The sequence below is a fragment of the Grampus griseus genome (genome assembly GCF_964374135.1).
Source record: "Grampus griseus genome assembly, chromosome: 13".
Lineage (NCBI taxonomy): Eukaryota > Metazoa > Chordata > Mammalia > Artiodactyla > Delphinidae > Grampus > Grampus griseus.
The window spans coordinates 74,024,599-74,047,801 of NC_139007.1; the positions used below are offsets into that span (position 1 = coordinate 74,024,599).

The window sequence follows — 23,203 nt, forward strand, 5'->3', positions numbered from 1 at the left end:
GCCACCTCATCCGTGGTCTGACTGCATTAACCTCTCGGTTCCCGGCTCCTGCCACGTGAGGTGTCCTAATATGGTCAGACTCCGCAGGAGCCCAGGAGCGCTTGCCTTTCTCCTGCTAATGGGGAGGAAGCAAACACTCTGAAGGTAAGCAAACGGGGATCTGGGCTCGCCTCTGGGCCAGCTGAAAGTGGGCTGCAGCAGAAGCCCTGCCTCGGGTCATCAATCATTTAATAAACCCCCAGCGAATCCGATCTCCTCGGGGGGCTTTCTGCCCTGCCCTCTTTCTCGCCCTCCCCTCCCCTTCGTGGAGGCAGCCCTGGGTGGTGGTCCCCCAGCTCCTGTCCCCGTACAGGAACGGGAGGGGTCCTAGGGGTCGGGGTGGGCGGCTCGCCTGGCCCTTGGCTCGAGGCTCTGGCCGCTCTTCGGGTCCTAGCAGCCTAGCAGGAGATGCTGCTGCAAGGCGTGTCTGGGGCTGTGCTCATGTGATGAAGCGAGGGAAAAACAAGGGGGAGGAGGAGGAGGCAAAGAGGTGGCTTTTTTTTTTTTTTTTTCTTTTAAGGAGTTTGCAGCGAGCGCGTCTCCTTCATTCGCTGTCTGGGCGGGTTCGGAGGAGGACGACGGGAGAGGAAGGCGCTCCTGAGACCTCGCGGGCGCACGGCTCCTGGCTCTTCTCCCCGTCCCTGCTATTTGGGGAAGGCGTAACCCGGCTGCTGGACGCGGGAGAACCGCAGACAAGCCATGGGCGCCGGGAGCTCCACCGAACAGAGGAGCCCGGAGCAGCCGGAGGCGGGGAGCGCGACGCCGGCCGAGCCCGAGCCCGAGCCCAGCGGCGGAGGCTCTGCGGCGGAGGCGGCGCCCGGATCGTCGGCGGACGCGACCATCGCCGCTGCGGACCCCGCCACCAAGGTACCGGCGCGCGGAGCCACCTGCCCCGGGGTGGCGGAGGGTGGGGTGTGTGTGTGGGTGTGTGTGTGTGGGGTCCCTTGATCTCCGCCTGCGATAACTTCCCGGCCGGTCCAGCCCATCTGCAAACTCGGGAGCATGAATCCCTCTTTCTAGGCTTTTCAGGGTCTTTAGCGCCGGGGCGGGACCACAGCAGCGGCGAGCGCGGCGAGGGGCTTGCATCTTTGTAGTGGGTCTCCAGGGGTGGCGACTGCGCCATCCGCAGTAATAAAACCCGCCGGCTGCCCGCCGCTAACTGAGCCTTTCTCCACGCTCTTCCGGTGGGAGCGACCCAGCCCGATACCGGCGAGCTGCTTGGGGGAGTCCGCGGAGAACTGACCCCCGAGCCGAGCGTGTCGAGCCTCCGCCCCGCTATCTCCCCAAGCGGAAAGTCCGCTGTTGGGCCCTGACGTGTGTTGCAGCCTGGCGAGCCCTCCACCCATGGGTTCCCCGCAGCGCACCGTCCGTGATATCAGCTGTGTCTGGAGCGACCCGGGTTTGGTACCCAGTCCTCCTGCGGCAGCGGCTCGAGCAGACACCGCCTTCCTGATGCAGAGAAAGCCTGGGGTGTAGCTCGCTCGGAGCCAAAGAAAATCTGAGCCGACGCTGCATTTCCAAAAGGAATGACAGGTTTCGCAAACACGGCGGCGTCCTCCTTTTTGCTCAGTTCATTGCACTCAGTTGGATAAACAAATACTGGAGGAGTAGTTAGAAGTTCTCAAATGCGGTCAGAGGCGTAAGCCAGCATTCCCTCTACTCTGGTCTCTGGAGGCAGTGCTGAACCTCCTAGACATTTTGCATTTTATAGTCGTAGTCTTCAAGGCTGAAATATTTCTTCTTGGCGACTACAGTCGCCAAGATTGTGACTTGTTCAGATCGTTGTCTTTTAGATCTATTTTCCAGCATCTATGTTCCTTAGCCAGGCTTCACCCAACCCTTTTTGTGATATTTTTATAGAAGATGTGGATAACCACATTTAATACTTAAAAGGAAAAAAGAAAACCCGTTGTGTCAAATTTGAGGGTATACGGAGTACATGAGGACCTTTAGGAGTTATCTCAGGAAGTATAGATGTTTACAGTGCGGGGGGGAAAAAAACAACCCTGAAATCTAGGTAAAAATCACAGAATTATATGACCTAATCGCCTTGACCTTTTAGCTGTCTTAGTTTAGTTTGGGCTGAGAGACCGCTCTTAACTAGATTACCTCTAGTCGTTAACATAACTACTTGTACTAGAGCTGTAGGTGCTCACAGGTACCAACTGTGCCTGGAATGCCTAGATTTTCTGAGATGCCTAAGAAATGTACTATCCTTTTGAGATCTCAGTTAGGTTTTAATATTTACTGTACATCACTTTTTGATGCCGACTACTGTCAAAATGGCTGTATAACCAGTATTTAGAGTCCAGTAATGAAAGCAGTTTTAAGGTGTCGTTGCTAAAAGCTTGCAGTTGGGGAACATCTTTTTCCCTGGCTTTTACCAGTCCTTCAGGTCTTATCAACAGTTCACCCTGAGATATGGTACTGATTCCCTTCCCAATAACTTCAGTGTGTTCATTTAAAATATTCCCTCCTTTCTGTTCTCTTTATCTTTCTTCCATAACCTTATCCTCCCTTTTTCTTAGTCACCACCATCTTGAAACAGCCAGATGACCTCCTTTAAAAAATTACCTAAATGACATCCGGAATATCATTGAACTTTTTGGCCCACGGCCCAGTTATCAATTTGGAGACAAATCAATAAACTTACATGTATCCTTAGAAAGTATGTAGTTTTTCATTTCAACTAGCAACATTTATTTCTCAGGTTTTGAAGACCTAAGTCTTTTCACAAGGATGGTCTAATTAAGAACGATTCCGCACATAGCTTTTGCCTCCCCTCCTTGCCCCAGTTCAGCCCCAGTTCTTGACCTCTGAGTAATCTCATCTGCCATTCTAGGTTCCCACAGCACCACGGACCCTTCTTTCCAGCAGTTTCCATATTTGTGTGTTTAGTGACTTGTGTTCTTCTGGCTGTTCTGAATGCTCCACAAGGGCAGGGACCATATCTGGTTTGGCTCATAACAGGTGTTGCCCCATGTGTGACATGTGTGGCTGGCCGGGAGGATGAGGCTGGCTCCCTGATTTTGATCGCAGACGGTCAAGTTGGGGAACACCTTGGCCCAACTACTTGTTCTTTGACTTTCTCATCATCATGATCTGTGTCACTTATCAGATAGTGACTAAGTCAAAGTGAGTCTGGTTATTCACAGACCAGGTGAATATCTAGCAAGAAACTAAGATTTGGGGACTCTGATTTCTGTTTCTTTAGAAGGGCTTTTTACTGTTGCAATTTCAAATTGCCTTTAATCTCAGATAGACAAATGCATTATAAATGCAGGTTACTCAGAGGAGACCACTTCATACATTGGATTAGTGATGAATTACATCTTGAGCTTTTTTGATTGGGTCTGTGGACATTTGGGGAGGTTTAGACTAATGCTTCCCTCCTCCCCCCAGTAGAATGCTGATCATTAATTAAAGGCTGTTAGATTTTTTTTCCCCCCTTGGTAAAACTTGATTACTGAAGCCTCACAGTTTAGATGCACTGAGACAAGTCCTGGTTTTATCTGTGATGTATTTTAAAGGAAATGGAAGGAGTCTTATCTTCCAGTCAATCTTTTACAATCTTTGTATGTTAATTCTGAAGGGAAATGGCTTGATCAGTTATTTTCCAGGTTTAATTTTGAGAGTTTGCCATTTTGGCCACTGCAGGGTGCAGGAAGATTAGAGCACCTGAACACAGGTGGTAAGTAAAGCCTCGTGGTATTCCTCAGTCATCTGCTTTTAAACATTTGAAGTCATCTGCTTTTAACAGCTGAAAAGCCTGTTTTCACTCAGGTAGCAGTGTAGGGTGGGGTGGCCAGTGACAAACTTCCCTATCTCTGGCAAATCTTGATTTCTGGAGCCAAGCTTCAGGCTAAATCTGAACAATCCCAATCCTCTAAATTAGCCTTTCTGTCTTTTCTGTTCAGTGACTCAGAGCTAGAAATGGAACAGTTCTCAGTTGCAGCAGTGTGAGGCCTAGGTCCCTGGCAGGTGGGGAGACTGGGACCCTTGTCAGTCTTTCAAGCTGTGATTCCATTTGGTTATAAGAGCTGTGACTCAAACAGATGTATTCATATAGAAGCGTCCACCGTCCCGATGAATAAAGTTGAGGACGCCCTTACCTTTTGTGCATTAAAACAGACAATTGATTTGGCCAGCTGCATTTCATAATTCCTCTCCCAACACAAGGTATGTGCCGTTTCCCTTTTACCCTGTGTTTACAAAATAGGAATGGAGATGGCTGTAATGTGATTGCCACCAGTTTTACACTAGAAGGGCCAGAATTTAAGATGATTTCGAGAGAATTATATGTTAACAGAGTGGGTTTTTTTGTGTGTGACTACCTGTATTCATATGGCTTTCCCTCAGATTACAAGAGGTACTACTTTCTGATTAGAACACAGTCTAGAAATTGGAGCTGTGGGTGTGGAGATGGTCGTTTAGGGTACCGATAGCCTGTGGGGACTGCAGTGCCTTCCTTTAATCCATTATAGCCTTTCAAGCTCTTAGATTTGTGAGATCAGTGAAGATTTCCACTTAAAATACTTCCCTTGGTGAGGAAAAGGCCCCAAACATGCGTCCTCTTTGAATTTGCTGTGCCTTGACTGATCTCTGTGCCGGGATAGCTTTAAACTACATTAAAAGGATGATTCCAGCTTGGTATCTTACAGGATAACTAATAAAATGGAAATAAAATGTTTTGTTTTAAAAGGTACAAAGGGGACTTCCCTGGTGGTCCAGTGGTCAAGGATCCACCTTCCAATGCAGGGGACGCGAGTTCGATCCCTGGTTGGAGAACTAAGATCCCACATGCCGCAGGGCAACTAAGCCCACACACTGCACCTAAGACCCTACACAGCCAAATAAATAAATAAGTGGGTTTTTTTAAATGAAAGAAAAATAAAATAAAAGGCACTAAGAAATGGTTTCTTTTTCTTTACCAGTTTTAACACCTGTTCAGTGTTACAGGAATGCCAATGAAAAGAAAATCCAGCTAAATGGTGCTCGTCCTTGGCCTCTATAATTTTTACTCCTGTAGTCATTCATGAAATGAGAAATTAGAATTTACAGCACTTAGCGTTGTGAGAAAAATATATCAGTACTTTTATCACATGAAAAATATAAAACTAAGGGCTTCCCTGGTGGCGCAGTGGTTGAGAGTCCACCTGCCGATGCAAGGGACACGGGTTCGTGTCCCGGTCCGGGAAGACACCACATGCTGCGGAGTGGCTGGGCCCGTGAGCCATGGCTGCTGAGGCTGCACGTCTGGAGCCTGTGCTCCGCAACGGGAGAGGCTACAACAGTGAGAGGCCGGCATACCGCAAAAAAATAAATAAATAAAAATTAAAAAAAAATATATATATATATATATAAAACTAAAACTTCTTGAAGCCAATTCTTAGTTCTCTTATAACCTAAAAAATTATAATTTAGAAGAAGTTTCATTTTAAAATAATACAATAGAAATATATGGAAAAAGCTGGGTTTGGGAGGGAGATGCATTATGTCTTGTAAATAGGCGAGCTTACTTTCCTTTTTTAAAAATTTATTCTATTTACATTTATTTTTGTCTGCATTGGGTCTTCGTTGCTGCACGCGGGTGGGTGGGCGGGGGCTACTCTTCGTTGTGGTGCGCGGGCTTCTCATTGCAGTGGCTTCTCTTGTTGCGGAGCACGGGCTCTAGGCGCGCGGGCTTCAGTAGTTGTGCCATGCGGGCTCAGTAGTTGTGGCTCGCGGGCTCTAGAGCGCAGGCTCCGTAGTTGTGGCGCTCGGGCTTAGTTGCTCCGCAGTATGTGGTATCTTGCCGGACCAGGGCTCGAACCCCTGTCCCTTGCATTGACAGGTGGGTTCTTAACCACTGCGCCACCAGGGAAGCCCAGCAAGCTTATTTTCAATAAATTCTTTAAAAATCTATAATTATAATTATTTGTCTTGTCTGTTTAGATTTGGGGCTATTTTCCTGTAAGTTAGCACCTTATTAGAGAATGGGTATGGGTTTTATACCTATGTTCTTACTTGTTAGTACATCTAATAAAAGGATTAAGGTGAAGATATTAATCTGTAATAATTTTGATTATATATACATTTTTATTTCTTATCGTGAATAATTAAGTTTACTTATTTAAACCTGACTGTAGACCTGACATCATCTTTCTTGAATAATAAAGGCTTTATAAAAGGATGATCAAAAGCACTTGCTTACTCTTATTAAAATGATTTTTATTTAAAGTCATAGCAAACAGGATTCATTTAATGTTTATTTTTCTAAAAATGTTAATGGTTGCGAACCTTAATTTGTAGAGTATGGTAAAAAGGGAAAGCCTCGTGTTCCTCCCCACCCCTTAAAGTACTCACTGTTAACAATAGTTTGAAATCAATGTTGGTTGTTTCTAGCATATTCTTTTAAAACCTTTATGCGTGTGCAAGTATATAGATAAGAATAGCTCTATCTTTTGCTTTCAACAAATAAGATCATAACATATATTCTGAAACTTTAGAGTTTGGATATCTTTTCATATCAGGACATAAAGATCTACCCTCATTCTTATTGGCTACATAAATTTCTCATTTATGGATTGAAGTACCATAATGATTTAAGCAATCCCCCTGTGTTTATATTTAGGTTTTCCTAGTCTTTTGTTATATTAAATTGGCACAGGGAATATCCTAGTTCAGACATCTTTGTATGTGTGCGAATGTATCTCTAGGATATATTTCTGGAAGTGGAATTGCTGGATCACAGGATTTACATGCATTTAAAATTTTGATAGTCCTTGCTAAATTTACTTTCCAAAGAGATTCATCCACTTTGTATCCCTACTCTGTGGAGAGCAGCGCTCACTTTCCCTTGCCCTTGCCTCAGTGGATAGAAGATTTTTCTAGTATTTGCCAATCTGTACCTCAGTTGGCACCTCAGTTTCCTCGATGCATTTTTAATTATGAAGTTGGGTGCCCTGTCAGGTATATTGACCATATGCTTTTTTTCTGTGCACCACTCCATCAGGAACTGGACTGGCTTTTAGAGCATTAAAGGGTATAGTTTATTTTATTGTTAGTTAACTTTAAAAGACTTTTTCCCCTCCAGACATTAATCAAAATTGGGGAAAAGCAAGTTTAGAGTAAAAAGGGGGCTGAGGTATTTTTCCCTTTCCTTCCCAAATTAGCAAACTGTCTTTAATTTTATTTGCTTGGATTGACTTTGCAATGACCTACTTCTTTAGCTATCAGTTTAAAAATTTCTCCTCTGGGAACAATCTAAAATCATCCAGTTGCCAGAAATTTCTTCATACATCTGATCCATGAAATGTTGGAATCAGGGATTGTGGGCAGAAATCCACCTCCTGGGAAAACAGTAGTCCCCTCCCCTGGGTGCTGTTCTCAGTTCTCATAACAAATGACAGCCTGGCTCTGTTAACTGGAATAAATGTGTTTTCCCAGGAAAACGTAGGTGTTCAAAGCACTGGAAACTGCAGGGTCTTTCCCAGACACTGTTAGGCTTCTCTTAATACAAGTATTCATTCAAGTTCAAAGGTTTTCATCTTCCCTACAGTTTCTTCATGATGTTATGTAAATGAGATAAGCCAACTTTTAAGAAGGGGAGATAACTATAAATCATTGGCAGATCTTCTGTCCGTCATATGCAGACATTGCAAATTGTGGAGTTTGGAGAGATTAGATTTTCTGTGGTTCCCAAACCTGGTTGTGCAGTTGAGTCACCTGGGGAGCTTTTTAAAGACACCACTGGGCCCCCTTCTAGATTATTCAGTCAGAATCCCAGGCCACCCCAGCGTCTGAGATTCTGTAGCCTTGATGCTCATCAGGGATCCTAATTTGCCTAGTTAGGCCACTATTGCCTGGAGGAAGCGGTTTGGGGTGTAGACTTGGGCGAGGCATTCAGAGGTAACAGCAGCACAGACTGATTGACATTGGTGCTTGTGTGGGTGGGAGGGAGGGTTTCAGATGATGCTAGAAGAATTAGGTGTTTCCCCTCCTCACAACAGAGGAGAAAATAAATGGAAACATTTCCTACATAATTTCCCTCCTTTATTCTACTGCCTTTTTTTTTTTTTTTTGGCTGCACTGGCTCTTCGTTGCTGCACGTGGGCTTGCTCTAGTTGCGGCGAGCAGGGGCTACTCTTCGTTCTGGTGCGCGGGCTTCTCATTGCGGTGGCTTCTCTTGTTTCGGAGCACGGGCTCTAGGTGCGAGGGCTTCAGTAGCTGTGGCTCACGGGCTCAGTAGTTGTGGCGCATGGGTGTAGTTGCTCCGCGGCATGTGGGATCTTCCCGGACCAGGACTCGAACCCATGTCCCCTGCATTGGCAGGCGGATTCTTAACCACTGCGCCACCAGAGTAGTCTCTATTCTACTGTCTTGAAACCAAGTGTGCTGCTAGTAGAGGCTTTTTCTTAATGGAATGTGCTCTTCAGGGTAAATAGGTGTGGAATCAAATGCTCTCATCGTTTCTGAGCCAGGAGCTACTTGTGAAAGTAGCTGATTGCCTCTTAATCCTCAACCTTAATCCTCAACCTTAATCCTCAACCCTCATTTATCAATTTAAAACGTCACTTGTGTTGGGTAAGTAGACAGTAGCTGATGGCTTAGTTTATGGCCTTTGGCTGGTCCGAAAATCCGTGAAGAAATCTTAACACCTAACCAAGTTGCTGAAGGTCAGAAGAGGGGGCTGTCTAAAAAAAATTTTTTTTAATTAAAAAAAAAAAGAGGAAGAGGGCTGTGTGGCTTTCCCCACCACTTGATTTCATTCACATTTCTTTACTGGCTCCTGTACTCCAGGAACTGGGGATTGAAGAAGAGAGAAATCCAAGAGCTCGGTGCTAAAAAGAAGGTTAAAGTGTTCCCAGTGCACTAAAATGTATTATTTTCTGTCTAGAGGGAGAAATTTAATTCATTTTCCATACTGGTTGCCTGTTCCAGTACCATTGACTAAATAGTCCCTCCGGTTAAAACTCGAGTTTCCGTATGCATATATGTTTATTGATTTCTTTTTACTTAAAAAGTTTTTCCTACTCTTTATTTGTACACGTAGTTAAAAGCATTAAGAGAGTGGCTAAAAATGTAATCGATTCTAATGGCAGACCCTTGGTTTAAAATACTTTTATATTCACATCTCTGGACTCACCTCTGTCTTGTGGCTATCGTAAGTTTATACACACATAAATATAAAAAAGTGGGGAGCCTGTGCTGTCTTCAGAAGTGAATTTATTTTCTTGGCATGTGATAACATTATGCATTAAAAATAGTCACTCAAGTATTTCCTAACCACTTAGCCTATGAAAGGCCCTGGTCTAGATGCTTCCTGAGGTAAATTACACACAGCATTATCCTTGAGCACCTCAGGATCTAGCTGAAGTATAGGATCCCTCTAGAGGAAAAGATTCAATAAGAAAGATTCAAATAAGTTGGGTAGACAATAGAAGAATTGCCATTAGTTGGTACACGTCTATTCAGTGAATTGTCCAGATAACTGATGTACAAAGAAAAGAAGATCTTGGCAAGTGTTGCAGGCAGATAAAGACCGTTAGTCGGGAGGCCAGGAGGTACAGGGCATATGAAAGAGCTGAATGTTGTAAGAGGATAATGGGAAGATGCCGATAGAATTGCAGCCAATCATGGTAAGAGCTGCACAGGCAGCAGAGAGCCAGTGAAGTGAAGACTTCCGATAAAAAACAAAGCAAAGAGGCAGACCCTCTCACACTCGGCAGAGAGGACACCCCTAGGAGCTTGGGGGGCAGATATTAGCCCATGCGGTGGGATGGGTGTAGGGTGTAGGCTCGGCACGGGGGCAGCCAAAAACAATTGAGGTTTCAAGACTTGGAATACGGAGTGCCTCAGTTTCTCCAGTAGACAAGGACGTTCCCCTCAGGATGTCGGTTTCAGTTGTCTATTGCTGTGTAACCAACTGTGCCAAACAACTGCTCAAACCGATAGTATCTTTAGAAGAGAGAACATCACTTGATAGTAACAGCTTGGGATTTTTTTTTTTTAATGTAAAGAGGAGGTTTGCAGCAGAGTCTAGGGAATGACAGAGGGCATCCATGAGATCAATAGGGTTTCTCTAAGTAGTGATGTGCTCAGAGCCCAGATCACTGGCACTGTGAGCAATCCAGGCTTGCAGAGTCGGGGGCACAGGGAAAGATTAAATATCACAGGATAAGAGATGATGACACCGAAGGGGCTGAGAGTGGCGGCTGGGGAGAAGGTGGAACCAACAGTGAATATTAATAGAGGAGAAGACAGATGGCACTGGCTCCACCAGCCATTGGGTCACCGCTTCATCATGCAACAGTGACTGGTTTACCCCAGCACATCTGGGTCCACCTGAAAATGAAAGAGACTGATGGTTGACTAGCATTTCTTCCATTTGTAGGCAAAGAATCTAGGTGGCTTGGGGAAGGTTTATCTTCACTTTCAAAGCAGATACTTCTTCTTCGCAATTTTTTCCATCTCCAGTGTATGCCCTTTGATGTGTCGTTTGGAGGACGATTTATGGTTTGCTATTTTTCTTCATGTCTGAGCGTATGATTTCTTACTGAATTGAACCATTACATAAGGCTCTGGGTTTTGTCTGCTTCATGATCAATTTTCTGTCCTTGCTCAGATATTGACCACCCTTATTGAAGCCATGCTCCGTCATGTCCTTGATGGTTTTCCTCACTCTTTGAAATACATATAGTTGTGATGCATAAAACAAGATTGTTGATGTATGTTATGGTTGTTAGCTTTTTTTTACATTTTCAGTTCTGGGTGTTAATTTTTCACTAAGGTAACAAACTGCTTGCTTAATGCTTTTTAAGAAACTTTTGTTTGAAATTATCCTTCACTTGGGTATGTATGTAAAACAGTCTATTGCACACCAGTAACGTTGAATGCTATGCAAACTTCAACCTTAGATGTGGTTGAATTTACAATTGATATACACTGCAGTACCAACTGGGGTGGGATGGGGGAGGTGGAGAAGGGATTGAAATCTACAGGAAATTGCTAAAAATTAGACAGTCTCTCTATGACGGATTTTTCTTAATTATTTCAGAAATGACACGTTTAACCAATATTTAGATATGAGTTCCTGACTCCTATAATGTTAATCTAAATATTTGAGTGGAAATTTTTGTTCTTGTTCTGCTCTGTTTTATATGAAGTAAGTTACTGAAAAGCAGTGGAAAATGTCACCACTAAAGTTTACTAAATCAGTCCTGATTATTAAGATCCTTTCTCCAATCCTGACAAAAGTGTATAAAATTTAAACAAAAAATTCTTGACAGTACCGGGAGCAAAACTCAAATTGATTTGATTTTATATCTGATTTTTTTTTTAAACCTTCAGGAGTTTAAGTTTCCTTTAAATTCAGTGTGATGGCAGTGTTAGATCTGTCCGTTTTGTTTGCAATATAGGAAATTTGTTTTACTTCAATTAAAATGCAGATTGGTTGTTCTTTTGTTATTAATTAAAGGCACACTAAGGTCTTTTGAATGCTGAAAGGATTTTTGTCCTAAATGGAGCTAAGAGAACCTACAATGTTATCTAGAATTGCAACAGTGACAGAGATTTCAAGTCACTTCTGGAACTGTGCCTGATAAACAGTCCTCCAGGACAGGGAGGAATGCGAAGAATGCATTCTACTTCAGGGAAGTAGGTCATGGTTTAAAGCCTTACATTTGTCAGAGAACTTTTCTCAAGCAGTCCTTATGATTGCTGGGTCCCCGCTAACTCCGTACTCAGGGTTCTTTAGTCTTAGGCAAATTAGGTGGCTAAATTAACTTGTTAGTTTCTAGGAGGGTTGGACTAAAAGTAACAGATTCACCACATGCGCCTGTACTCCCAACACCAAAAAGAGTTAGGGCTATAGACTAGTGACTGGAAAACCATAGATGTGGGCTTTCCTTGTGGCACAGTGGTTAAGAATCTGCCTGCCAATGCAGGGGACACGGGTTCGAGCCCTGGTCCGGGAAGATCCCACATGCCGCAGAGTGGCTGGGCCCGTGAGCCATGGCTGCTGAGGCTGCGCGTCCGGAGCCTGTGCTCCGCAACGGAAGAGGCCACAACAGTGAGAGGCCCAAGTACCGCAAAAAAAAAAAAAAAAAAAAAATTTTTTTAAATAGTAAATAGGCAGATGATGTGTAAGTTTACTTAGGAAAATTAGAGAGTACCTTTTAAGTGAACTGGGGGTATTTCTTTGCTGCCAAGATTAAGCGCTGCAGGAACCAGCTGAGTCTGCTCTACCTAAGTGTGACCATAGTGCCCACAGTTTATTGTGGACCTAACCCTGTGGAAACCATATCTTGCCCTGAATTGTAGCTGAGTGCTGGACAAAGAGACACTAACATGACAGGGTTCAAAGGCAAGAGAGAGAGCACATACTGGGGTAGCAGGAAAGGTGGCATGGAGGATGGTATGGACTGAGTGTTTGTGTCCCTCAAAATTCATATGTTGAAACTCTAATCCCCAGTGTGATGATATTAGGAGATGGAGTCTTTGGGAGGTAATTAAGTCATGAGGGTGGAACCCTCATTAAGGAATTAGTGCCCTTATAAGAGGAGACACCAGAGAGCTTGCTGCCCTCCCCACCCGCTAAAAGATACCCTCTCCAAAGCAGGAGGAGAACTCTCACTAAGAACCAAATCAGCTTGCACCTTCATCTTGGACTTTCAATCTCCAGGACTGTGAGAAACAAATGTTAGTTGTCTTGGCTGTCCAGTCTATGGTAATTTGTCATAGCAGTCTGAACTAAGACAGAGGAAATGGAATTTATGGTGAATTGCTGAAGAGTGGAGATGCTTGAGAGAAGGAGGCAAGAAAATAATTAAGTAATTTTTTTTTTTCTTTAAAATCTGAGAACTTTATTGAAAGTTTCTAGAACCCAAATGGGTCTAAGTTAGTCACTGGGCATTTTAAACACAGGTGAATAAAATGAGAATTTTTTGATGCACAGTAGTGTTGTCCAAAGCATAATGTAAATAAATATTGCTATTCTAGAATTGTCTGAAGAGAAGAAACCAGAGAATATCCTAACCTGGAGTTGGAAGCTAGAGGCTCATTTCTTCAGAATAATTTGGCTTCCTGAGATAGTTATGTTTATTGAAATCCCCCCAGAAGTGGTATCCCAATAGCTGGGTGATTAAGTCCTCTGGTTCAAGTGTGTTTTCATTTAGCAGAATCTACTGATGCATAATAGAGTAAACCAGCAATGTCTTATTAGCCCCCATTCAGCCTAAGTAATTTTTTAAAATAATAAAAATAAATAATGAAATAAGGAGGCAAGAGAGAACCTCATCATGTTGGGACAAATACTGAGTGAAAAATAGTCTAAGAAAAATTGGGTTAAAGATTTTGGTTTTTAACTGCAGGACTTTTGCAGAACGTTTATTTATTTATTTTATTTATTTATTTATTATTTTATTTTTGCGGTACACGGGCCTCTCACTGTTGTGGCCTCTCCCGTTGCGGAGCACAGGCTCCGGACGCGCAGGCTCAGTGGCCATGGCTCATGGGCCCAGCCGCTCCGCGGCGTGTGGGATCTTCCCAGACCGGGGCATGAACCCATGTCCCCTGCATCAGCAGGCAGACTCTCAACCCCTGCGCCACCAGGGAAGCCCCCAGAACCTTTATTATATTTAATTTTATTTTCTTACAGTTTTTTTTGATGTGGACCACTTTTAAAGTCTTTATTGAATTTGTTACAATATTGCTTCTGTTTTATGTTTTAGTTTTTTGGCCGTGATGCACGTGGGATCTTAGCTCCCTGACCAGGGATCGAACCCACACCCCCTGCATTGGAAGGCAAAATCTTAACCACTGGACCACCAGGGAAGTCCCAGAACCTTTAATACGTTATTATTGATTATGCTTCTCCCAAAGGAGACATATAGTATGCATCTTTACCCAAATACAACTGGGGAATGCCAGGCTAGTGAAGAGAGCACAATTAGAGAGTGGTGACTGAGAAGCCAGGAGAGGTATCTTGTGGCTCTGCCATGGAGAATTTGAATACCAGAGTGTGACTTCTACATTTATTGTAATTGGCAGTGTGAAGCCAATAATTAATTGGGATCTACATCTGTTAGGGCGGAGGCGGGGACTTAACTTTCTGTTTTGAATCTGAGACAAAGAATAATTCTGAGATATTAAGGAAATTTGTTCTCTTTTGGAGGAGGGGAGCAAGGAGGATGGATTTTCATTTCTTTCATATAAAAATGATAGCATTTTTATATCTAATTTTTAAATGAACCATATGTAGAGAGATTCTTACTCTCAGATTAAAATGGAAAAATATGGAATATAGCCCAGCTTTTAAATGTACATTATTGGGAAATGCCTCAGATTATCCTGAGATGAAATATTTCATATTTTTACATCCTCATTAAGTTACGTTTAGAGTTTCTGATGTATTTTGGGGGGTTGTGTGGGGCAACAATAAGGATGATTAAAAATTTGGAAATTGAATATACTTTGGAGTTATTTCATTGTTCAGATAATCCAGATAATTGCATATCAGGTTTAGTTTTCATTTTCGCTGTGCAGTGAGTCCAATAACTGTATTGACTCAGTTTCTATGGCACTTAATTAATTGCACGTAGAGCTGAGCATCCTGGGACAAGCCACATTATGTCCTGAAACTTTCCCTTAACCAGATTTTCTGGGGCCAAAGACAATCGGACTACTGTGGAGTTAAATGCTGTAAATTATTGTGTTCCTCAAACCCTTTCCAGCTCCTGCAGTGAATACTGGAGGTATTGTAACTGTATGTGAACTTGAACGAAGATCAGGGGAAGGTCAAAGCAGAGCCTTCTTGAATGGAGTTGCAAATTCTTCCTCTGGCAAATAAGAGTAAAGGGAAATGTCACCCATTTGTTGCTTTTTATGGTCATGAAGAAGGAAAAAATCCCCAAAGCTTCTGATTCCTTTGCTATGAGCTGACCAGCTGGCTTATTTTGGCTTTGGATAAGAAGCTGGGACGCACACTGATTTCTTTTTTTCCTTGAGTCTCATCAAAGCAAATCAAAGCAAATAACTGTTTTCTGGGATTGTTAACGAAGCTAAATTTTTAAGTAAGTCGCTCCTTTGGAAAACCTAAAAATCAATGTAGGGCTGTTCTTGTAAGATTGCTTTAGGCCATTTTTAAGTGGGAGTGACTCAATCTAGGCATAAAGTAATGATTCCTGCTTCTTAGTAAACATTTAGTAAGACTGCATTTACTTTAAAAATTAGCTCATATAGAAACATGTTTAATATACCCACGCATTGACCCTTTTCTTCAGTGTAACTTTCTGTGCTTATTCTTAAACAAAGCACGAACTTTCTGTGAGTGGAAGAGGAGCCTGGCTGTGCCAGTTTTGTGTGCTCTGCCCATGTCCGAGGCTCCTCACACAGTTTTTTTACTGTGTGTTTCTGGGTTGATTACATGGGTGAAAGCTGTAGGGGATGAACTGATGCCAAAGCCTTAAGGGTCAGGTACATGTAGAAATATTAAAAAATATAGTCCCTTCTCTCACTGACTGTCAGCTCATTTGTCGGGTTGAGTATCTACCAGGTACCAGACAGTTTTGGGGGCACGTGTACATGCTTTTTCCTACCTTACCAGTCACTTATAACTTCTATGAGCTAAGTGGTGGCATCCCCATTTAAAAAAGGAGCCAACAGGGCTTCCCTGGTGGCGCAGTGGTTGAGAGTCCGCCTGCCGATGCAGGGGACACGGGTTCGTGCCCCGGTCCGGGAAGATCCCACATGCCGCGGAGCGGCTGGGCCCGTGAGCCATGGCCGCTGAGCCTGCACATCTGGAGCCTGTGCTCCGCAACGGGAGAGGCTGCAACAGTGAGAGGCCCCGCGTACCGTGTAAAAAAAAAAAAAAAAAAAAGGAGCCAACAAAGTGAATACTTATGGAGCTTCTGATTCATTAGTTCTTCTTTTGTTGTTTTGTTTTGAATTTTATTTATTTATTTATTTATACAGCAGGTTCTTTTTTTTAACATCTTTATTGGAGTATAATTGCTTTACAATGGTGTGTTAGCTTCTGCTGTATAGCAAAGTGAATCAGCTATGTGTACGCATATATCCCCATATCTCCTCCCTCTTGCTTCTCCCTCCCACCCTCCCTATCCCACCCCTCTAGGTGGTCACAAAGCACCGAGCTGATCTCCCTGTGCTATGCGGCTCCTTCCCACTAGCTATCTAGTTTACATTTGGGAGGATTCACTAGCTCTTGAGGGTACCCCCCTCCCCGCACTCCCCCGGTTTGGTCAGCTCCCGGGCTGGGACTGCTGGGTATGAGACCACTGCAATGTGAAATGGGCCTTGGCTGTGATGCTGAGAAGACGGCTCCTAATAACTTCTGACACACTAGACCCTCCTCAGATCCCAGGACTCTCTGCCTCTCTAGGTATTTTAGGATGTATCACTCCATCTGCTGTCAAGTAAATGGCAAACGATTCATCTTTGTGGGCCAACCGGTTATTTCAGACCCTGTCCGCACTCTTCCCATCCCATCTGAGAGGGGAGATAGCTGATGCCAGGCTGTAAGGGCTTCTTGGGCTTGAAGGCAAGTCACAGGACCTAAAGAATCGATACCACTCATTCCTCTCTTTCATTTGGGTTTAACTGAATGCCAGGCACTTACAATCACCGTTTTCTCCCTTCCCATTTTGCTCTGCCAACCAGACCTCCCAGGGCATCATCCATCCTACTGTACCCGTGTAAACCCCATTCTATTTCCTCTCTAAGGATATGCCAGCCCAGATCAAGGCTTTGTCCTTCGGGGATACTCTGCTCTCCCAGGGTTTTTTTGTTTTGTTTTGTTTTTTAAAATATTAATTTAATTTTATTTTGATTCTTTTCTCTCTCTCTTTTTAAAAAATATTTATTTATTTATTTTTGGCTGCATTGGGTCTTCGTTGCTGCACGCGGGCTTTCTCTAGTTGCAGCGAGCGGGGGCTATTCTTCGTTGTGGTGCACAGGCTTCTCATTACGGTGGCTTCTCTTGTTGCGGTGCACAGGCTTCAGTAGTTGTAGTTGTGGTGCGCGGGCTCAGTAGTTGTGGCGCACGGGCTTAGTTGCTCCGTGGCATGTGGGATCTTCCCGGACCAGGGCTCGAACCCATGTCCCCTGCATTGGCAGGCAGATTCTTAACCACTGCGCCACCGGGGAAGCCCTCTCCCAGGGTTTTAATACTCAATTATATCCACCAAGTTTCAGTCCCACATATGCATTTATGTACTGGACAAGTTTACCTCAAGAACAGTGTTCTCTTCTGTCCCCTTTGCCTGCCTCCTCTTCTCATAAAACAGTGGTCTCCAACCTTTTTTGGTCCCAGGGACCAGTTTCGTGGAAGACAGTTTTTGCATGGACCCAGCGGAGGGGGATGGTTTTGGGATGATTCAAGCATATTACATTTATTGTGCACTTTATATCTATTATTATTACACTGTAATGTATAATGAAATAATTATACAACTCACCATAATGCAGAATCAGTGGGAGCCCTGAGCTTGTTTTCACTTGCCACTCACTGATAGGGTTGTTTTTTCTTTTTTTAAAAAAAATTAATGTATTAATTTATTTTTGGCTGCGTTGGGTCTTTGTTGTTGCACGTGGGCTTTCTCTAGTTGCGGCGAGCGGGGGCTACTCTTTTTTGCAGTGCGCGGGCTTCTCATTGCGGTGGCTTCTCTTGTTGCGGAGCACAGGCTCTAGGCATACGGGCTTCAGTAGTTGTGGCGCACAGGCTTAGTTGCTCCATGGCACTTGGGATCTTCCCGGACCAGGAATCGAACTGGTGTCCCTTGCATTGGCAGGTGGATTCTTAACCACTGTCCCTTAACCAGGGAAGTCCACTGATAGGGTTTTGATATGAGTCTGCAAGCAATCGATTTATTATGGTCTCTGTGCAGTCAAACCTCTCGGCTAATGATAATCTGTATTTGCAGCTGCTCCCCAGCACTAGCATCACCTCAGCTCCACCTCAGATCATCAGGCATTAGATTCTCATAAGGAGCACGCAACCTAGATCCCTCACATGCTCAGTTCACAGTGGGGTTCGAGCTCCTGTGAGAGTCTAATGCCGCCACTGATCTGACAGGAGGTGGAGCTCAGGCGGTAATGTGAGCGATGGGGAGCGGCTGTAAATACAGATGAAGTTTTGCTCGATCACCCGCCGCTCACCTCCAGGACTGGTACCAGTCTGTGGCCCAGGGGTTGGGGACCCCTGCCGTAAGAGAACTCTCTTCTGGTGCCTTTAGCATCTTATAGAATGGTTTTGTCTTACTGGCTTTTCCTTTCACTTGCTTCCTCAGATGTTTTTCTCATTCCCAAATTTTAATTATCTCATGCAATATACTGCAACATTAGTCTTCAAACTAGTCTTCCTGCTTCTAGCCATTTTTCTCTGTGTATGACTGCTTTATAGACGTAGATAGTTAGGTGGTAGAAGTACCTGGAACCCTGCGATCTGAGAGGGTTCTCCAGACTTTTCCTCTTTGCCTCCAGTCACGCACTTATGTATTTGTTATCCTTCATTCCCCAGGTTGCACCTTGAGGGTTGGGAGAGAAGATAAAAACCGGTGGTTGGTTAGATGCTTTCTTTTGCTCTTCTATATATTTTTTTCCCATTCAGTCAGTGAATGTAGCAATAAATGGAAGCTCTTTTCATTGCCTTTGTTTGATTTTAAATACTCTTCCATGTACTGCAGTAACATGGCCTCCGAGAAATGTCTACATAACTGAAGTCAATTTTCTACCACCGCGGGCATCTTAAGATAAATGAAAACTATGGTATCTTCATCATATTTGTATAGAAACATAGTTTGGGCTATAAATTTATTCCATTCTTGGGTTGGTTTTTATTTTTGGAATTCTATCTGAAGCAGAAACGTGGCCAATTGACTTAAAATGTTCCAGCATTTGATTTATTGGCATTTTCATTTTCAACGAGCAGGTATCTGGTATGAATTAAATAAAGTTTAGAAATTCTTTGTTTTCCTTCTCCTCTTCCCACCTCCAAAAAAGAGAAAATTCCTAAAGCTTTTTATAATTTTTGTCATAAAACAGTTGAAGCCATTCTTTATCAGGACTATTTCCCAGGAGGACACTATTAACAGTTCTTTTTTTTTTAAGCTAAAGAGACATTTCACAACGTCAAGTCTAAGGCTTTAACAAGTTTTTTGGGTCTTAGTTTCCTTTTTCTTCAGAGCTTAAGCCCATTTTCTTTGCCTGGATATAAAAGATAGTTTATTAATTGAAGTTGTTAGCCTTCAGATTTCTTCCTTACAGGTGAAAAATGTGTTCATGTGACTTTTTCAGAGTCTTCTCTTAAATTTTCTCTTTGACTCACATGGTGATTCTCTGAGAGTCTGGATAACTTAATGGCAGGAGAATTATCATTACTTCCTGAACTAGAATCACCACTTACTTAATGGGCTTTCTCTAACTCAGTTCTTTTTTAGCTGTATCCATGCAAAACTGGTCACTGGGGCATCCATTCAACACATACTAAACTCCTGTTGCTATTTCTTCAGTTGTTTTTGCTCCACAAGCTCTCGGGAGATATCTTGTGCACCATCTTGGCTTTTGATACAACTACGTGCTGTCGAATCGGAATCCTGAAACTATCCATCTCTCTGCCAAGAACACCTCTAGTTTGTTGTCTTTTGCCCCTTCAAGCTGAGCCCACCTACCCCAAGTCTGTAGCTTCCCTGCTCTCTTCCCTGATGGTCCATGCAGTCTCCAGCTTGGGATGGGTGGAGAGGAGACTTCTGGGAGAAAAGCCAGTGGTACGCAGAAGGGATTGAGTGACAGAGAGGAAGGGAAGAGAGAACATCAGCTTGGCAGATGGCTCAACAGTCTAAGTGCACCAAGAAGAAAGCTCGAGCAAAGTGTGGTCCTGCAAGGAGGCTTGAATGCCTTAAGGACAATAGACAAGAACCTATTAGCTCTAAAATATGTGTTGAAAGCAGTTTACTAGTTTTGCTTGCTAACATCATAAAGGAATAAGATCTATATTGAATGCAACTAGGTGGTTCTTTTGCCAACAAATTCTACATCAAGATAGTAGGAATCACAAATGCCTGTAAAAGATAGATTTTTATATAATATAAATATGTATGTAATATTTCTGGTAAAAAAAAGTAAATTCAGACTCAAAAATCTCATTTATTTGGATGATACAGACCGAATTTGTCTGTAGTAAATAGAATTTGTGGTAAAAGCTTACGTTTTTAAGGACAAAGTTAAATTTATACATGTAAATGAAAGCATTTTTTTCTTTCTGCAACAGTTTTATTAATATATAATTCACCTAACATACATTTCATCCATTTAAAGTGTTACAGGTCAGGGGAATTCCCTGGTGGTCCAGTGGTTAGGCTCGGCCAAAAAAAAAAAGTGTACAATTCAATGGTTTTTAGTAATCAAAACATTCTTTACTGAAAAAATGTTATTGCTGAATGACTAAAAGGAAGTGATATTTGTTAACTGATCTGACTTAGGTTCTTACGACTGTTTAGTACTTTCCTTCATAGGAATCCAGTTGGCCCCTGCTAAAAAATATTTCAAAAATCGAAGTAGAGGAAGGGAACTCCCATTTACTGTCTGAACTTTAGTCACTGTAGGGATTTCATGACCCATTAAATCAGTTAGCTAAAACAACTTCAACCCAGTAGCTTTCAAGTTCATTTTCTTCTGCTGTATTTTAAATCTAGTAGAGGACTATAGCAGAAGACAAACATTTGAATATATTACCTTTCTGGAGAAAGGCCCACTTAAATTCATGTTTTTAAAATTCAAGAATAATAGTGCTTTTAAAAATCTGATAGTACATACATAACTATATAAAAGCCCTTCTTTCTCCTTACCCATCCATCCCCCCCATCAGTCAGTCTTCCTTATCAGAAGGAACCACAGATAATGGCGATTATAACATCCTTCCCAGCCTAGAATGGATTGCTCAACAGTTGTGTGAGAAAAAGTTGGTGATCATTAGGGGTCAGCTTGGGTTCACTTAATTAAGAATAAACCTAATAATCAAATTAATTTCATTTTTTTCCCTTCCTTTCTTGGTCTTTTATTGTTGTTCAGGTTCCTGAACTATAAGATTTCAGGGGAATGGACTGATGGTGATTCTGGATTTCACGAGAGAGGTCTGACAAAACTGAGTTGTTATAAATGTGGTCTAGTCACACATACAGTTGAATAAACATAATCGATTGATCATCCTGGTAAGAGTTGCCTGCTATTTCATCACCTTGCAGCAGAACTGAAGGCAGATGTCTCAAATTGACAAAAGATTTTTTTAAAAGTTAGGATAGAAAGCAAACGCTGGATGACGTCTTTTTTCAAACGTAGGTATGGTGACAGTGTTATGGGATCAAGAAGATACCCAGTTTAGCTCAGTGCACTGGAGCAGGCAGACCCAGGGCATCCAGTAGAGACAGAGGAGGGCACTGGATCTGTGGAAGAATGGGGAGCAAGGAGGGCCTCTAATACGACAGAAGGAAAACATCTTTGAAACATCCATGAAATGCATCCATTCCCGTGCTTAAAAAGAAAAAATTATAGAGCAATTTGGCAATGCATTGAACCATGTAAGTGTTCACATCCTTTTTTCCAGTGCACCTGGTTCTGGAAATTCAGCAAATAAATAATATAAAGGAAGGTAAACTATGTTACATAAAATGTGTTACAAATGTTTATCGGTTTTGAAAGACCTGTTAAGTGAATTATGTGTGGTACATACACCTGATCCTTTGTCGTTAAAGGATACGTGAAGAGAATTGGTAGCAACTTGGGAAAACGGTTATGGTTTCAAATTGGGGAAAATATGCGGAACCGTATATAATCCAGGTGTATGTATGTGGCTAAAAATTGAAGGGAGCACATGAAAATGAAGAGGTGTTAGGACGACAGTGTTTTAGGTCAACTTTTAAAAACTTTCTTTAATATTTTCCCTTTTTAAGCTTATTGAATAACCAGCAGATAGATCAACATGGGAGGGAATTTAGGATGAAAGAGGATCTAGTTTAAAAACAGAAGGAGGGAATTCCCTGGCGTCGCAGTGGTTAAGAATCCGCCTGCCAATGCAGGGGACACGGGTTCAATTCCTGGTCCAGGAAGATCCCACATGCCACGGAGCAGCTAAGCCCGTGCACCACAACTACTGAGCCAGCACTCTAAAGCCCACGAGCCACAACTACTGAGCCCATGTGCTGCAACTACTGAAGCCCACGTGCCTAGAGCCCGTGCTCCGCAAAAAGAAAAGCCACTGCAATGAGAAGCCCACGCACTGCAATGAAGAGTAGGCCCCGCTCACTGTAACTAGAGAAAGCCTGCGTGCAGCAACGAAGACCCAATGCAGCCAAAAATTTTTTTTAAAAAACCCCAAAACAGAAGGGAAGTAAAACACTGGGGGTTTAATTGATTTTCTGTTAACTATAGTATTAAATGAGAGCGGGTGGCTAATAAATACCAAATATACTCTTATGCTATATATATATATATATAGTAATTAATTAATTAACTTATTTATTTATTTTTGGCTGCATTGGGTCTTCGTTGCTGGGTGTGGGCTTTCTGTAGTTGTGGCCAGAGGGGGCTACTCTTCGTTGCGGTGCGCGGGCTTCTCATTGAGGTAGCTTCTCTTGTTGCCGAGCACAGGCTCTAGGTGTGCCGGCTTCAGTAGTTGTGGCGCATGGGCTACAGAGAATAGGTTCGGTAGTTGTGGTGCGTGGGCCCAGCCACTCCGCGGCATGTGGAATCTTCCTGGACCAGGGATTGAACCCACATCCCCTGCACTGGCAGGCGGATTCTTAACCACTGCACCACCAGGGAAGTCCCTCTTATGCTATATAAATAGAAATAGTGTACCGTGGTTTGCACTGGTCAGTGTCTACTTGGAGTATAGCACTTAGTCCTCAGAGTCCCATTTTAGTGCCAGATATGCTACATTAAAGCCAGAAGTGTAGGTTTTGGTCCTTAAAAGACTCATGAATATTTTCAGGGCCTTGAGAGACAGTTGTCGCAGCAGAATCCACAAAACCCTGGTGAACAGAGAGAATGGAGGGTTTGGAGCAGGGTTATTTTGAAAAGAGTGTTCTTCAGAGTGCCAGCTTTGTTTCCTGTGATAAGTTTTGCAAGTAAGTTATAGATTTGCAGAACAAGGGACCTGCTTTTGCATCTG

At 43.0% G+C, this 23,203-nt stretch overlaps 1 protein-coding gene across 1 annotated transcript in view; it reads left to right on the forward strand.

Moving 5' to 3' along the window:
- Positions 1–485: 485 nt before the first annotated feature.
- The window catches only part of AKAP12 (A-kinase anchoring protein 12), a 102,857-nt gene continuing 80,139 nt past the window's right edge, over positions 486–23,203 (forward strand). The window contains exon 1 of the mRNA XM_082669440.1: positions 486–906. Coding sequence (XP_082525566.1) covers positions 739–906 — 168 coding nt within the window. The 5' untranslated portion in view covers positions 486–738. The remainder of the gene's footprint in view (positions 907–23,203) is intronic.